Source organism: Phocoena phocoena, chromosome 11 (genome assembly GCF_963924675.1).
Source record: "Phocoena phocoena chromosome 11, mPhoPho1.1, whole genome shotgun sequence".
Lineage (NCBI taxonomy): Eukaryota > Metazoa > Chordata > Mammalia > Artiodactyla > Phocoenidae > Phocoena > Phocoena phocoena.
The window spans coordinates 69,912,059-69,929,245 of record NC_089229.1 but is presented as its reverse complement, the minus strand read 5'-3'; the positions used below and the strand labels follow the sequence as shown (position 1 = coordinate 69,929,245).

At 35.9% G+C, this 17,187-nt stretch overlaps 1 protein-coding gene across 4 annotated transcripts in view; it reads left to right on the top strand.

Annotated features, from left to right (window-relative positions):
• PPHLN1 (periphilin 1) overlaps positions 1-17,187 on the top strand; it is a 141,345-nt gene that overhangs the window by 69,260 nt on the left and 54,898 nt on the right. For all 4 annotated transcript variants that reach the window (XM_065886606.1, XM_065886603.1, XM_065886604.1 and 1 more), the window contains 2 exons: positions 574-653; positions 9,319-9,438. In XM_065886606.1, coding sequence (XP_065742678.1) covers positions 574-653; positions 9,319-9,438 — 200 coding nt within the window. The remainder of the gene's footprint in view (positions 1-573; positions 654-9,318; positions 9,439-17,187) is intronic.

Genomic DNA, 17,187 nt, shown 5'->3' with positions numbered 1-17,187 from the left:
TATTTTCCACCATTTAACAAATATTTGGGTACTCATTCATATCAGGTACCGGATTAGTGCTCTATTATAGTTTTCTAGTTTTAATTTTTTTTAAACATTTCATGAATACCTGCTAAGTTTCCTACATACCTTTCTCTTTGAGCTATAGCTTAATTAGCTAATAATTAGCTAATTCTCTTTGGTAGCATCTACATAATAACCTCCATTGGATTTTTAGTGTGATGTATTAAAAATTAACTTTTCGGAACTTGGAGGAGGAAGCGTTTATGATTTTAAAATGTTTTTTGCCTTTCCTGAGGTCTTCTCTGTGGTTCCGTGTTTGCTAACTGGCATTGATATGGCCTAGATTGCCATATATACTGTCCTTTGGTTCTAGGTTATTTGAAATTTTTGATGGTGCCCAGCCTCTAAGACAGATAGGATGATTTAGATATTAACAGATTTAATTTAATAATGTAATAAAGATTTCACTATTAAAATAAGTGTATGACTTCCACCCCTTATTCATTTACAAAAACACTCTAGTTGAAAACAAATAAGCTAGAAAATTGCATTTTATATTTTCTTATATAGGTAAAGAAAGACCTGTTCAGTCTTTGAAAACATCAAGAGACACTTCACCCTCAAGTTCTTCAGCAGTTCCTTCATCAAAGGTTTGTTGTACTTCTAAAATCAATTCAAAGGGGAAACACAAAGTAAATGAGATGGATTGTATAGTACAGGTGCTTTTATTCTTTACTGTCACACCTAACGGGGGTAATTTGCTGCATTGAAAGCTTGAGTTTCAAGTAACCATAACTTAAAAGTTGCCTCCAGAGTAAATGAGCAGTTTTCTCATAGAATTATTTCCACAGGTTATGCTAAAATTAGTATTTACTGATCCCCTTCTCATCTTGACCATAGCCGAGTGGGAATGAATATCCAGATGAGGCATATTTGAGAGACTGTGCTTTTATTTTGGAAGTGGGGTAATAGGCAGAGACCTAACATTTATTGTATAATGACTTGATTCTATGTACTATATTATATATTTTCTTCTGTTATTAATTCATATAAAAATTCTATGATGTAGGTAAGTGTATATTTCCATTTTATATAACAGGCTCAGAAGTTAAATAATTTTCTCAAATTATTTCACTGATGAATTCTCCCAAACGTTTAAGAATACCTGTACTTCTCAAACTTCCAAAAAAATAGAAGAGGATTGAACACTTCCAGACTTGTTTTATGAACCTAGAATTATCCTGACACCAAAACCAGACAAGGACATTACAAGAAAAGAAAACTACAGGCCAGTATCTCTGATGAAGATAGATGCAAAAATCCTCATCCAAATGTTAGCAAACCAAATTCATAAGCACATTAAATGGATCATATACCATGATCAAGTGGGATTTATTCCAGGCATGCTAGCATGCATGGTTCAGTATCTGCAGATCAATTAGTGTGATACACCACATTAATAAAGTAAAGGATAAAAATCATATGATCATCTCAGTAGATGCTGAGAAAATTTAACATCCATTTATGATAAAAACTCAACAAAGGGGACATAGAGGGAACATGCCTCAACAAAATAAAGGCTATATATGTCAAGCCAACAGCCAACATCATTCTCAATGGCAAAAAGCTGAAAGCATTTCCTCTAGGATCAGGAACAAGCAAGGATGCCCACTCTCACCAGTTTTATTCAACATAGTATTGGAAGTACTAGCCAGAGCAATTAGGCAAGAAAAAGAAATAAAAAGCACCCAAACTGGAAAGGAAGAAGTAAAACTGTCACTATTTGTGGATAACATGATTTTATATGTAGAAAACCCTAAAAAGAAATAAAAGCAAAAATAAACAAATGGGAGCTAATTAAACTTAAAAGCTTTTGCAGAACAAAGGAAACCATTGATAAAATAAAAAGACAACCTACAAAATGGGAGAAGATATTTTCAAATGATATGACCAACAAGGGATTAATATCCAAAATATATAAATAGTTCATACAACTCAATATCAAAGAAGAGGCAGAAGACCTGAATAGGCATTTTTCCAAAGAAGACATACAGATGGCTAGCAGGCATATGAAAAAATGCTCAACGTTGCTGATTATTAGAGAAATGTGAATCAAAACCACCAGGAGATATCACCTCACACACCCAGGATGACTGTCATCAAAAAGTGTACAAATAACAAATGTTGGAGAGGATATGGAGAAAAGGGAACCCTAATATGCTCTTGGTGGGAATGTAAATTGGAAAACAGTATGGGGATTCCCCCCCCAAAAAAAAATTAGAACTATCCTATCATCCAGCAAGCCACTTCTAGTAATGTATGCAAAGGAATTGAAAACAGGGTGAACACATGGCAGCTCTGAGAGTGCAAGGAAGCTCTGCACCCCTTCACTTAACCTTGCCTAAGCATCTTTTATCATAAACTGCCTCCTATTGGCCACAAAACTCAGCCCACGTGTCAACACTGGGAGTTTGGTGTCCGTCTGCCATGATGCTTCAGTATGCACGTATGACCACTGCTCATACTGCTCTCATAAGGAGAGCAGCCGAGATGGCAAGGTAGAAAGACCCTGAGCTCATCTCCTCTCAGGAGCACACCAAAATCACAGTTTCCTGCAGAGCAACCATCAGTGAAAAAGAGTGGGACCTACCAGAAAAGATCTACAACTATAGACATAAAGAAGGAACCACAACGAGACAGGTAGGAGGGATGGACTCACAGTATAATCATATCCCATACCCCCCAGGTGGACAGCCCGCAAATTAGAGGATAATTATATTGCAGAAGTTCTTCCACAGGAGTGAGAGTTCAGAGCCCCATGTCAGGCTCCCCAGCCTGGGGTTCTGGCACCAGGAAGACAAGCCCCCAGAGCGTTAGGCTTTGAAGGCCAGCAGGGCTTAATTGCAGGAGCCCCACAGAGTGGGGGAAATAGAGACTTCACTCTTAAAGGGCACACACAAAATCCCATGTGCAGTGGGACCCAGGGCAAAAGCAGTAATTTGATAGGATCCTGGACAAGACCCACCTACTGGTCTTGGAGAGTCTTCTGGAGAGGCAGGGAGCAGCTGCGGCTCACCCTGGAGATATGGACACTGGTGGCAGACATATTAGGGAACGCTCAAACACATGAACACTGTTGCTGGCTGCTGTCATCTTGGCTCATTAGCACCAAGACCTGGCCCTACTCAGCAACCTGTAGGGATCAGTGCTGGGGTGCCTCAGGTCAAACAACTAACTGGGCGGGGACACAACCCCATCCATCAACAGACAGCCTGCCTAAAGACTTCCTGACCTCTAGACACACCCCTAGACACAGCCCTACCCACCAAAGGGCCAAGACCCAGCTCTAACCACCAGAGGACAGGCACCAGCCCTTCCTGCCAGGAAGCCTACACTAGCCTCTAGACCAGCCTCACCCACCAGCAGAAGCAAGCCAGACCCTACCCTGGGACCAGCTGTGCCCTGGCCCTGACCACTAGCGGGCCAGCACAACCTTTGGGACACCCCAGACCCCATACCCAACTGTTTCAGGAACTTGCCTCTCCCCTACTCCAGCAATCTGAAATGAGCTCTGGGATCCCTGGCCCTGCAGCCAGACTCCAGGAAGCAGTTCTGCTTGCCAGTAGTCCGGCACTAACCCCGGATCTGGCTTCACCTGCCAGTGTGTGGGCAACAGCTCTAGAGTCTTTGAGACCCTGACTCTGCCCACCAGTGAGCCAGCACTAGCTCTGGGGCCCCCGAGGGTTCTGCAACCAGCCACCTTGTGACCAGGTGGCCCCACTAAACAGTAGCCAGCAGCATCTTCACAAGGCAGGGCCTGGCAACCAACTGGACTAGGGGGCAGCCAACTGGACTAGGGGCCAACCAAGCCTACCAGACTACCCATGTAGTTAGCCCACCATGACAGGAGGACCCACACAGCCCTTCTAGGGGGAACACCTAGAGCATATAGCTTAGGTGATGAGGGGCGGGGGGAGTGTACTGCTAGGATACAACGGATGTCTCCTACAGAAGGCTACTTCTCCAAGGTGGAGAAACATAACCTACCTACCACATACATAAACATACAAAGAGCAACTTAGACAAAATGAGGCAGCAGAGGACTATGTTCTAGAAAGGAACAAGCTATAACCCCAGAAGAAGAACTAAGTGAAGATAGGCAGTCTACGTGTAAAAGAGTTCAGAGTAATGATCATAAATATGATCAAAGAACTTGGGAGGAGAATGGATGCAGAGTGAGAAGTTAGAAGTTTTTAACAAAGAGTTAGGAAATATAAAGAACAGCAGAGGTGAAGAATACAATAACTGAAATAAAAAATATGCTAGAATGAATCAGTAGTAGACTAAATGATACAGAAGAATGGATCAGTGAGCTGGAAGAGAGAGTAGTGGAAATCACTGCCACTGAATAGAAAAAAAAGAATGAAAAAATTAAGACAGTTTAAGAGACCTCTGGGACAACATGAAGCACACTAATATTCCCATTGTAGGGGTCTCGGAAGGAGAAGAGAGAGAGAAAAGGGAAGGGAACGTATTTGAAGACATAATAGCTGAAAACGTCCTTAATCTGGAAAAGGCAACAGTTACCCAAGTCCAGGAAGCACAGAGAGCCCTGTTCCAGATTAACCCAAAGAGGAACCTGCTGAGACACATAGTAATCAAAATGACACAAATTAAAGATAAAGTGAGTATTAAAAGCAGCAAGGGGAATGCAACAAATAACATACAAGGGAACTCCCATAAAACTATCAGCTGATTTTTCAGCAGAAACTCTGCAGGCCAGAGGGTAGTGGCACGGTATATTTAAAGTGATGAAAGGGAAAAACCTGTGACCAAGAATACTTTACCCAGCAAGGCTGTCAGTCATTTTTGATTTAAAATCAAAAGGTTTACAGACAAGCAAAAGCTAAAAGAATTCAGCACCACCAAACCAGCTTTACAACAAATGGTAAAGGAACTTCTCTAGGTGAAAAAGAAAAGGCCACAACAAGAATACAAGAAAATTATGAAATGAAAAAGCTTACCAGTAAAGGCAAACGTACTGTAAAGGTAGGAAATCATCTACACACAAAGCTAGTAAGGAGATTAAAAGACAAAAGTAGTAAAATCATCTGTATGTATCCACAATAAGCAGTGAAGGGATACACAAAACAATTAGATGTAAAATAAGATAAAGACAGTAATCGTGAGGGGAGGAGGGTACAAATGCAGGGTTTTAAAAATGCATTTGAAATTAAGAGATCAGCAACTTAATATACTGTTATACAGAAACCTCATGGTAACCACAAACCAAAAATCTATAATATATATACACACAAAAAAGAAAAAGGAATCCAAACATAATACTAAGATGAGTCATCAAATCACAAGAGATGAGAAAAAATGAAGAAAGGGGGGGAAAAGGTCTACCAAAATGGCAATAAGAACATACATATTGCTAATTCCCTTAAGTGTAAACAGACTAAATGCTCCAACCAAAGACATAGAGTGGCTTCATGGATACAATAACAAGACTCATATATATGGTGTCTACAAAAGACTCACTTTAGATCTAGAGATACATACAGACTGAAAGGAAGGGCATGAAGAAAGATATTCCATACAAATGGAAATCAAAAGAAAGCTATATAAGTATAGCAGTACTTATATCAGACAAAATAGACTTTAAATAAAGACTGTCACAAGAGACAAAGAAGGACACTACATAATGATCAAAGGGTCAATCCAAGAAGAAGATATAACAGTTGTAAATATATATGCACCCAACATTGGAGCACCTCAATGTATAAGGCAAATATTAACAGACATAAAAGGAGAAATCAATAGTAACACAATAATAGGAGGGGAGTTTTAACACCCCACTTATTACATCAGTGGACAGATCATCTAGACAGAAAATCAATAAGGAGACATAGGCCTTAAATAACACATTAGACTAAATGGACTTAATTAATTTATAGAGAGCATTCTATCCAGAAAGCAGCAGAATGCATATTCTTTTCAAGTGCACATGGAACTTTCTCCAGGATAGATGACTTGCTAGGCCACAAAACAAGCCTTGGTAAATTTAAGAAAATTGAAATCGTATCAGACATCTTTTCTGACCACAAGGCTATGAGAGTAGAAATCAACTACAAGGGAAAAACCTGCAAAAAACACAAACACATTGGAGGCAAAACAGTATGCTACTAAACAACCAATGGATCACTAAAGAAATCGAAGGAAATGAAAACAGTATTTCAAGGAGATATCTGCATTTTTTTTGGCGGGGGGAATTGAACCTGGCCCATGGCAGTGAAAGCCTTGAATCCTAACCACTAGGCCACCAGGGAACTCCCCTGCATTTCTGTGTTCATTGCAGCGTTATTCTCTATAGCCAAGATGTGGAAACAACCTAACCTGCCCTCAATGAATGGATAAAGAAAATATTGTATGCATACATGATGGAATATTATTCGACCATGAAAAAGGTGAACATCTTACCACTTGTGACAAAATGGATGGACCTTGAGGGCATTATGCTAAGTGAAATAAGCCAGACAGAGAAAGACAAGTATTCTATGATCCTGATGACATGTGGAATCTAAAAAAGTCATTCACAGAAAGAAGGGTTGTTACCAGAGTCTGGGGGACGGGAGAAAAGCGGAGATGTTGGTCAATGATTATGAACTTGAAGCTATAATATGAATGAGTTCTGGGTATCTAATATATTAGCATAGTTATTATAGTTAATAATACCTCCTGTATAATTGAAATTTGCTAAGAGATCTTTGATGTTCTCACCACAAAAAAGAAATGGTAATTATGTGACATGATGCAGGTGTTAGCTAATGCTAAGGTTGTGATTATTTTGCAATTTAAAAAAAGTGGGTATATACATTTTATGGAAAAGGCTTAGATGTTAAATAATTTTCTCAAGGACATAGCCAGTTTTCACTGCATCATTCTTCTCAGTCCTTCCTTCTCAGTATCTGAAAACGTGTTGAAAAGGTGCATGGTTCTAATCCTCAAAACTTAAAACTTTGGGGTGTTGCTGAGGTTCTCTTCACCAACCTCACACTGTTTCTCTTTCCATTGCTGTTGTTACTTCTATTCTCGTCTTTCTTCACTTCTTTTTGTTTTCTGTCTTTGGTATGTTTGGCTTTTCTGTAAGAAAAGATATCACCTGGTGGTCTGTGCTGTTGTTCAGTGGGCAGCTGCTTCTCTGCCTCAAATGAAAAAAGAAAAGGTGTCTTTGTGACAACTTGTGTCTTTGGAGCTGTCCCAGAAGTCTGAGGATGCTAGGATGCTGGATTTTGAATAGGAAAGATTGATTGGATTTTTTGGTTCTTTCTTATCATATCAAGGGTGCTTTACCCATCTGAAACACTGGCTTGGTTTTTTTTTTTTTTTTTCCCCCAGCTAGAAATGAATGAAGAGTAAATAATACTTACCCATCTAAGTCACTATGAATATTTAAATTATGATATTTGAAATATTTATTTCCCTTGAACTATAATGTGGTGTGAATATGTTATAGCATAGGACTTTGTGGTACGTGATGAAAATATATTTTAACCATCAAATCCAACCCTAATGGATTTTAGATATTTTCATCTGACAGTTTATTTTAGATGTTTGCATTTTTGTCTTAGAATGGAATTAGAATTTCAGAATTTTAGATCTATAATCATTTTATATATTGGGGAAGTATAGCTTCCTGTGTCCTCTTCCCAGGGTTACATGCTAGCTTTATTACCTAGATTTCCTGATACGGTGGAGGACTTTTTCTTTGAAACATTATGGTTACTGTCATGTAGGAATAGTTTTTCAGAGTTTATTTTCTGCTGTTAGAAGTCAGTTTCAAATGAGAGTTTTTTTAAGTGTACAGAGTTAATGATGGTTGAATAGAAGGATTCAGTTATAAAAGATTTTGCTTCCTTCTTTACTAGAGATAATTTACAATGTTTTGTTTTGTTTTTGCTCTAAATTTCTCTTCAAAACAGGTACCAAAGAAAAGTGAGGTGTACATTTAAAAAAATATTTTTGTTTGTGTTTCTTATTTTTAAAAAAACTTTTTAACCTTATTACTAAGTAATAGTAAAGGTATTGCTTATATCTTTTTAACCTTATGTATGGGTAGGGCTTTGGAATAAGATATTGAGACTTACTCAGTGGCCATGGAAATACTCCATGTAGATACACTGTGATTATCTTCTAGTAAATATTATGGATGGCAAACCAGTTTTTTGGTAAATTGAATTGAAGGTGGTCAAGGGCCTTATTCATCTAGAAGACCTAGTTTTTAAGTTCCAGCTCAGCATTTATTGGTAACTGTGTACAAATCACTAACCTTTTGACATTCAGTTTTTTGGTTTATGAGTTGGGGGTGATAAAGTCTAGCCACCTTCATGGAATTCCATTTAATTAAAATACCTTTTTTTGGTTTGCATGTGTAAGCGCTTTATAAATGATAGTGTACCATAACATGGGGATTTTTACTGACACTGTCATCCAGAGGAGGTATATTTAGAATCAATGATGTGACTTTATAGAAGTAAGAGATGGAAACAAAATTAAAGTACCAAGTGTTAATGCTAGATGCTTTCAGGTCTGTTACTTCCCTTGATTCTCACAACTACTTTAAGAGTGAATATAATATTATTAATCCCTGTTTTGTAAATGAGAAAATGAAGGCTCACAGTGTCATAAGTTATGTATATAAAATCATCTGCCCTCACTAGTGATGAAATGGCTATTCAAACCCAGCTTTGTCTATAACTCCAAATCCTATACTTTGTTTAGTATTGTATGTGGTTGGAGAAGGGAAGTAGTGGTAGTATCAAAAAATGAAATTTAAGTGTATACATTTCGTGTAAAGAGTAGGATTTATATAAACTATTACAAAGTATAAAATAGCATATCTGGACTTTTCTGTTTCATTAATTAGAAATTTACCTTGATGAAATTTTGGCATTGGTTATTTCATTGAATATAATTAAAGATACAAAGTTGAAATCAGTATAATGTCTTGTATATTCTAAATAATATTTAGTATATTAGTTGTCAGTGTTTTTTGTTTCGTTCCTTAGATGAATTTCTAAAGCTTTATATAAATGAAAGTAGGAGTCAGATTTAGTCTATATGTCCCCCCAAAATTGCAACTTAACGAAATTCTGTGTTGAATATTTTTGAAAAAGCGAAGAACGTACTTGTTCTCTTTATAAATTTGAAGGCTTAAATGATTTCATGTGTAAGTGGGGTATACTTCTTGATGTATTTGAAATTTTAAAGCCCTTGAGAACTGTAACAGAACCATTCTTTTGTTTTTATTAGGTGTTAGATAAACCCAGTCGGCTAACGGAAAAGGAACTTGCTGAGGCTGCAAGCAAGTGGGCTGCTGAAAAGCTAGAGAAGGCAGATGAAAGTAACTTACCTGAAATTTCTGAGTATGAGGTAAGGCAAAATTTCTTCTTTATGTTTCACATCTGAGAGTTTTGCCTGGATTTTAAATTATTGATGAAAATTTTAGTTTGTTCTAGTGTTTTAAAGTATACTTGGGGAAAATGTCCTCATGGATTATTAAATTTTACCACACACAATAATAGAATGAATATGAATGACTGAATTCAGTAATTACACTGTCTGAATGTCTCTAGTAGTTTAGAAGTGTAAGAATAGTATAAATATGGAGTATAAGGAAAATGCAATATTTATATCCTTCTTTTGTGAGCTTTTAAAAGTATTTCTAGAAATCATGCTAAGCCACTAGTCATAAATCAGTGAATTCAGAACAAAAATCTAATTAAACCTTGGATCTTGGGCTATATTTATATTGCATGTTATATTCTATGCAAATTATCTCATAAATATTCCAAGAAATGCAATTATGCATTGTTTGGTCTACCTGTACTTTTTGATGAGTCTTGAGTACCAAAAAATGAGAACATTTTTGAGTCCACAGAATACTCTTTATAGAATGTTTTCATTAAAATATTTGAAAATGAACTGAAAAATTTCTCTATAACCTGTAATAGAGGGAAATACAGATATTTTGTGGGCCAAGTTACGCTTCTAGATTTAGAATTTGTTACTAGAGGAATTATTTTGACCTGGCAGAGAATATAAAAATCTCTGTACAATGACAAATTATGTATATTCGGAGGAGATTTCTCACTTTGCAATGTATTTTTGGTTGCCTTTTAAGGAAGGTCCTTTGATAAAACAGATCAAGCATTAGAATTCGATGTACAAATTGTATACCTACATATATCTTAATACACTATGAAAAGATCCTTTACAAAATAACTAATGTACACTGCTCATAGAAAGTACAAACCAGTACAAACCCTATCAGTACTCAGAAATAGAGCCTTTCTTTTTTAAAATGCTGATCTGTCATTTAGCTATCAGTTGTTCTTAAACAGGTCAAGGTTTCCTTGTTACTGTAGCTATAATAATAGATATTTATGCATATTTTCAAGTAAAGATATAAATATATCAAGCTGTCCTTCTTTGGTACCTTTCTAGCACTATTTAAAAGCATGAACAATAAACTACTACATTTAATAGGGTCAGTTTGCCTATTTTCCTTAATAATTTAGAATAATGGTTTTTATATTAATAATAGAAATATGTGCTTTAAAATTGCTAATTTGGACAGCTGATAATTTTTCTCAGAGTACTTAAACCAGAAACTTCCAAAAATACTTAATTTTTTGTTTCCTAAATACTATATCTTCAATTAGCAAAGCTTTATTAAGATATATTCTTTCTCCCCCCTCGTCATTTTTGATATCTCTTAATTAAAAAAAAAATCTCACTATCCACCTTTTCCAGATTTTAACTATTCTATTTATAGTCTTTTTTCATTGCTTGACTGGATTTTGACTCTGAATAGTCAGTGACATTGGGTCTAGAAAGACTTTTTTTCAGGCTTCTTGTTTTTTCTCTGAAATATGCCCAAATTTGCTAGGTTTTGAATTAATGAGAAGTCAGTAATCCTAAAAATCTATATGTGGGTCATAGGTCAGACATGATTTTTTGTTGGACCAAAGGCAAGGTGAGAACAGGGTTGAGATTACTTGAGTATGTCTGTTAGTTGGTGTACATCGTGAGTGTTGAGCAGCGTTATCAATCTCGTAGCATCTAAATGTTCTTCAAGTTACATTGATACTTTTCCATACTGGAGATAAAGCAGTTGAGAAATTCTTAACGATACTCTGTCTTTTGGGCACAGATAGTCACATTTGTTCTTGGGTAGTTTTTAAATAGTTGCTCATTTCAGTGATCTATGTTTTATGAGAAATAAACTTTTTGAGAATTTTGACTTTGGTTCTATAAACTCCTTTCTGATTTGAAAGAATAAGGTGGAAGGAAAAAAGGACTTTGATGCTGTGGAAGAGTTTGGCATAGTGCTGTGTGTGTGTGTGTGTGTGTGTGTGTTTAAATCTAATTGTGACAATCTTTATATTAGCTGTTGAATAGAGAGGAGATTAAATATTTAAGTTTCCAGTTTATCTTCTCTTGCTGTCATCAATATAGTTTTAAGCAATTTGGTTGGGAGACCATGTAGTTTACAGAGAGTCCAGTGAAATTGAAGGTAAATTCAGTGATATGTTTAAATATTCAGGAATATTATAGTTCATTCTTCTGTAACAGCTTGCATACATTTACCTTTTGGACTCTAATAGAGAATTTCCCAAAGTATTTGATAGAATGATAATTCTGAAGGGTCTTAGTGGTCTGAGGAAGAACAAAAAAGATTCTGTTAGCCCCCTTACATTTGGGAAATGCTAGATTTAAAAGAGGTAGGTTGATTTTGGCACTTCAGCACTTTTCAGAGATTTTAATATGTTAATATGCTCATCAGTGGTCTGTGACAGGAGGATGAATAATAAAGTTTGCATAATTTATCAAATTTTTGGCTTGAATTTTTTTTCACAGTGCTAATTTTAGGATTAGTGTTTTAAGGCATGTATTTTCAGAAAATAATACTATACTGGCTTTCTCATAGTTTATTTAAATTCACTAAATATTCATTCTGTGTCTGTTTGTGTCAAACACTGCATTAGAGACACCATCTTAGCTTTCAAAGAGCTTGCAGTCAAGTTTGGTAGAGATATAATTTACTATCTGTAAATATATGGCCATGAGAGTTTTACTTTTGGCTATCAAAATGAAAAGCAAATTATTCAGAGATTATTAGAATGTTGCAGTAGAGCAGGTTGTTGCTTCTTGCTGCAGAAGAAAATTTTTAAATGTTTCTTATTTAAATGTGAAAATGTGAATTATGTTGTTTCCATGTATCAGGTGTTATTTTCCGCTTACCTTGTCCCTAGTGAAGTATGCCCAACTTCCATGGCCCTCTTTCAAATTCAGATCCATTCAGTGAAATCAATAGTGCTCGAGATAATAAGACTCAATATCTTTCTTGATTCCACTTTTCTTCCTTTCCTGTTGTAAAGTTTTTTGCCACTATTTCACTGATGACCTTATATTGCCTTTATTAAAAACTTCTTTTACTTGTCTAGTTATTTAGATAGATAGATAGATAGAATGTATCTCATGTCTTGTTTTCCCTCCAGTACCTTGGATAATATATATCTAATGAACTAAACTAAATTTAATTACTAATAAGCTCTTTTTTTCCAGTTTTACGGAAATGTAATTGACATACAGCACTGTATAAGTTTAAGGTGTACAGCATAATGAATTGACTTACATATATTGTGAAATGATTATCACAGTAAGTTTAGTTAATATCCATTGTCTCATATAAACACCACAAAAAAGAAAAATATTTTTTTCCTTGTGATGAGAACTCTTAGGATTTACTGTCTTGTCAACTTTCAAATACACCATACAGCATTGTTAACTATAAACATCGTGTTGTACATTACGTCCTCAGTACTTATTTATCTTATAACTGGAAGTTTGTACCTTTTGACCACCTTCATCCAATTCCCACCCCACTACTCCCCAGCCCTCACCTCTGGTAACCATGGATCTCTTTTTCTATGAGTTTTTAAAACAATTCCATATATAAGTGAGATCATACAGTTTTTGTCTCTCTCTGTCTGGCTTATATCACTTACCATGATGCCCTCAAGGTCCATCCATGTTGTTGCAAATGGCAGAATTTCTTTCTCTTTTATGGCTGAATAATGTTTTATTGTGCATGTAACTTCTTTGTGTATCAGTTGATCGATACTTAGGTTGCTTCTGTATCTTGGCAATTGTAAATTATGCAGCTATGAACATTGGGGTGCATGTACATTTTCGAGTTAGTGTTTCATTTTCTTCAAATATATACCCAAATGTGGAATTGCTGGATCATATGGTAATTCTCTTTTTAATTTTTTGAGGAATCTCATACTGTTTTCTGTAGCAGCTGTACCAATTTACAATCCCACCAACAGTGCACAAAGTTTCCCTTTTCTCCACATCCTCCCAGCATTTGTTACATCTTGTCCTTTTGAGGCTGGTCATTCTAAGAGGTGTGAGGTGATATCTTATTGTGGTGTTGATTTGCATTTCCCTAATGATTAGTGATGTTGAGCACCTTTTCATGTACCTGTAGGCCATTCATATATCTTCTCTGGAAAAATTTATATTCAGTTCCTTTGCCCATTTTTTAATCGTATTATTTGGTTTTGTGTGTGGTTTTTTGTTTTTTTGTGTTTTTTTTGCTATTGAGTTGTATGAGTTCTTTATTTTGGATATTAACTCTTTGTCCACATATATGATTTGCAAATATTTTTTCCCATTCTGTAGTTTGTCTTTCATTTTGTTAATCATTTCTTTTGCTGTGCAGAAGCTTCATAGTTTGATATAATATCACTTGTTTATTTTTTATTTTGTTGCTTGTGTTTTAGATGTCATATCTAAAAAATCATTGCCAAGACCCATATCAAGGAACTCTCTTTCCTGTTTTCTTGTAGGAGTTTTATGGTTTCCAGTCTTACATTTAAGTCTTTAGTGCATTTTGAGTTAATTTTTGTGAATAGTGTACGTTAGGGCTCTAGTTTCCTTCTTTGACATGTGAATAACCTGATTTCTTCAGCACCATTTATTGGAGAAACTTTCTTTTCTCCGTTGAGTATTCTGCCCTCCTCTGTGAAATATTAGTTGGCCATATATGCATGGGTTTATTTCAGGACTTTCAGTTCTGTTCCATTTGGCCTATGTGTCTCTTTTTATGCTGGTATCATACTGTTTTGATTACTGTAGCTAATGAGCTCTTTTAGTGTCAATTCAAGTTATTTCTCTCTTTGTTACTTGCCTTCTATTTTCCCAAAACTCATCTACTCTGATGTGTTTATTATGCTCATCAATTTATATTTTTGTATGTAGGTCTAGAATTATGATGAAGCTTGAAGTTCCTATTTTGAGTGTGTTTTAATAACTTTTTGTTTTGTTTGTTTTGCATTGACCTAACTAAAATGGAATCTAGTGGCAGAATTATTTTGACTGTGGGGTAGTCAGAACACAGTATAAATAATCTTTCTTGACATCATCTGAAATGAACGGTTGTCTATCTAGTGTTAGAAACCATATACTGATATTGTGATTTATTTCTTAAATTATTTTTTATTGTAGTATAATACATATAACATAAAACTTCCATCTTAACTGGTTTTTTTTTTTTTTTTTACGTTCCACATCACTTTTATTGCACAGTGGATAGATAATAAAACAATCTTTTTTTAAAAGGATACTTATACCAAACAACCATGGGGAGTATGGGGATATACATTCCCAAATGCAAAGAGGAAAAAGGAGACAGTTAACATGACTTTTTCCAGAAGCCAGAATGAGCCCCAGAGTTTTGCCACAGTAAGACTAGTGGTACATAGTTTGATATGGTCACATTTAGCCAGTTTATTGGTATAGTGTCAGCAGTTGGGAAAAAAAGAACTATGCAATGGAGACCTTAATGCTCAAAGAACCATTAGGTGGCAGTAGGGACACAGGTATCTTTTTTTTTTTTTTTTTTTATACAGCAGGTTCTTATTAGTTATCCATTTTATACATGTTAGTGTCTACATGTCAATCCCAATCTCCCAATTCATCCCACCATCACACACCCTGCCCCCACCGCTTTCCCCCTTGGGGGTCCATACGTTTGTTTTGTACATCTGTGTCTCAATTTCTGCCCTGCAAAACCAGTTCATCTGTACCATTTTTCGAGGTTACATATATGCGTTAATATACGATATTTGTTTTTCTCTTTCTGACTTACTTCACTCTGTATGACAGTCTCTAGATTCATTCACGTCTCTACAAATGACCCAATTTTGTTCCTTTTTATGGCTGAGTAATATTCCATTGCATATATATACCACATCTTCTTTATCCATTTGTCTGTCGATGGGCATTTAGGTTGCTTCCATGACCTGGCTATTGTAAATAGTGCTGCAATGAAAACTGGGGGAGCATGTGTCTTTTTGAATTATGGTTTTCTCTGGGTATATGCCCGGTAGTGGGATTGCTGGGTCATACGGTAATTCTAGTTTTAGTTTTTTAAGGAGCCTCCATACTGTTCTCCATAGTGGCTGTATCAATTTACATTCCCACCAACAGTGCAGGAGGGTTCCCTTTTCTCCACACCCTCTCAAGCATTTGTTGTTTGTAGATTTTCTGATGATGCCCATTCTAGCTGGTGTGAGGTGATACCTCATTGTAGTTTTGATTTGTATTTCTCTAATGATTAGTGATGTTGAGCAGCTTTTCATGTTCTTCTTGGCCATCTGTATGTCTTCTTTGGAGAAATGTCTATTTACGTCTTCTGCCCATTTTTGGATTGGCTTGTTTGTTTTTTTAATATTGAGCTGCATGAGCTATTTATATATTTTGGAAATTAATCCTGTGTCCGTTGATTCGTTTGCAAATACTTTCTCCCATTCTGAGGGTTGTCTTTTCGTCTTGTTTATGGTTTCCTTTGCTGTGCAAAAGCTTTGGTTTCGTTAGGTCCCATTTGTTTATTTTTGTTTTTATTTCCATTACTCTAGGAGGTGGATCAAAAAAGATCTTGCTGTGATTTATGTCAAAGAGTGTTATTCCTGTGATTTCTTCTAAGAGTTTTATAGTGTCCAGTCTTACATTTAGGTCTCTAATCCATTTTGAGTTTAGTTTTGTGTATGGTACTAGGGAGTGTTCTAATTTCATTCTTTTACATGTAGCTGTCCAGCTTTCCCAGCACCACTTACTGAAGAGACTGTCTTTTCTCTTGTATATCCTTGCCTCCTTTGTCATAGATGAGTTGAGCATAGGTGCGTGGGTTTATCTCTGGGCTTTCTATCCTGTTCCATTGATCTATATTTCTGTTTTTGTACCAGTACCATACTCTCTTGATTACTGTAGCTTTGTAGTATAGTCTGAAGTCAGGAAGTCTGATTGCTCCAGCTCTGTTTTTCTCCCTCAAGACTGCTTTGGCTATTTGGGGTATTTTGTGTCTCCATACAAATTTTAAGATTGTTTTGTTCTAGTTCTGTAAAATATGCCATTGGTAATTTGCTAGGGATTGCATTGAATCTGTAGATTGCTTTGGGTAGTATAGTCATTTTCACAATATTGATTCTTCCAATCCAAGAACATGGTATATCTCTCCATCTGTTGGTATCATCTTTAATTTCCTTAATCAGTGTCTTATAGTTTTCTACATACAGGTCTTTTGTCTCCCTAGGTAGGTTTATTCCTAGGTATTTTAATCTTCTTGTTGCAATGGTAAATGGGAGTGTTTCCTTAATTTCTCTTTCAGATTTTTCATCATTAGTGTATAGGAATGCAAGAGATTTCTGTGCAATTATTTTGTATCCTGCAACTTTACCAAATTCATTGATTAGCTCTAGTAGTTTTCTGGTGGCATCTTTAGGATTCTCTATGTATAGTATCATATCATCTACAAACAGTGACAGTTTCACTTCTTCTTTTCCAATTTGTATTCCTTTTGTTTCTTTTTCTTCTCTGATTGCCGTGGCTAGGACTTCCAAAACTATGTTAAATAGTAGTGGTGAGAGTGGACATCCTTGTCTCGTTCCTGATCTTAGAGGAAGTGCTTTCAGTTTTTCACCATTGAGAATGATGTTTGTTGTGGGTTTGTCGTATGTGGCCTTTACTATGTTGAGGTAGGTTCCCTTTGTGCCCACTTTTTGGAGAGTTCTAATCATAAATCGGTGTTGAATTTTGTCAAAAGCTTTTTCT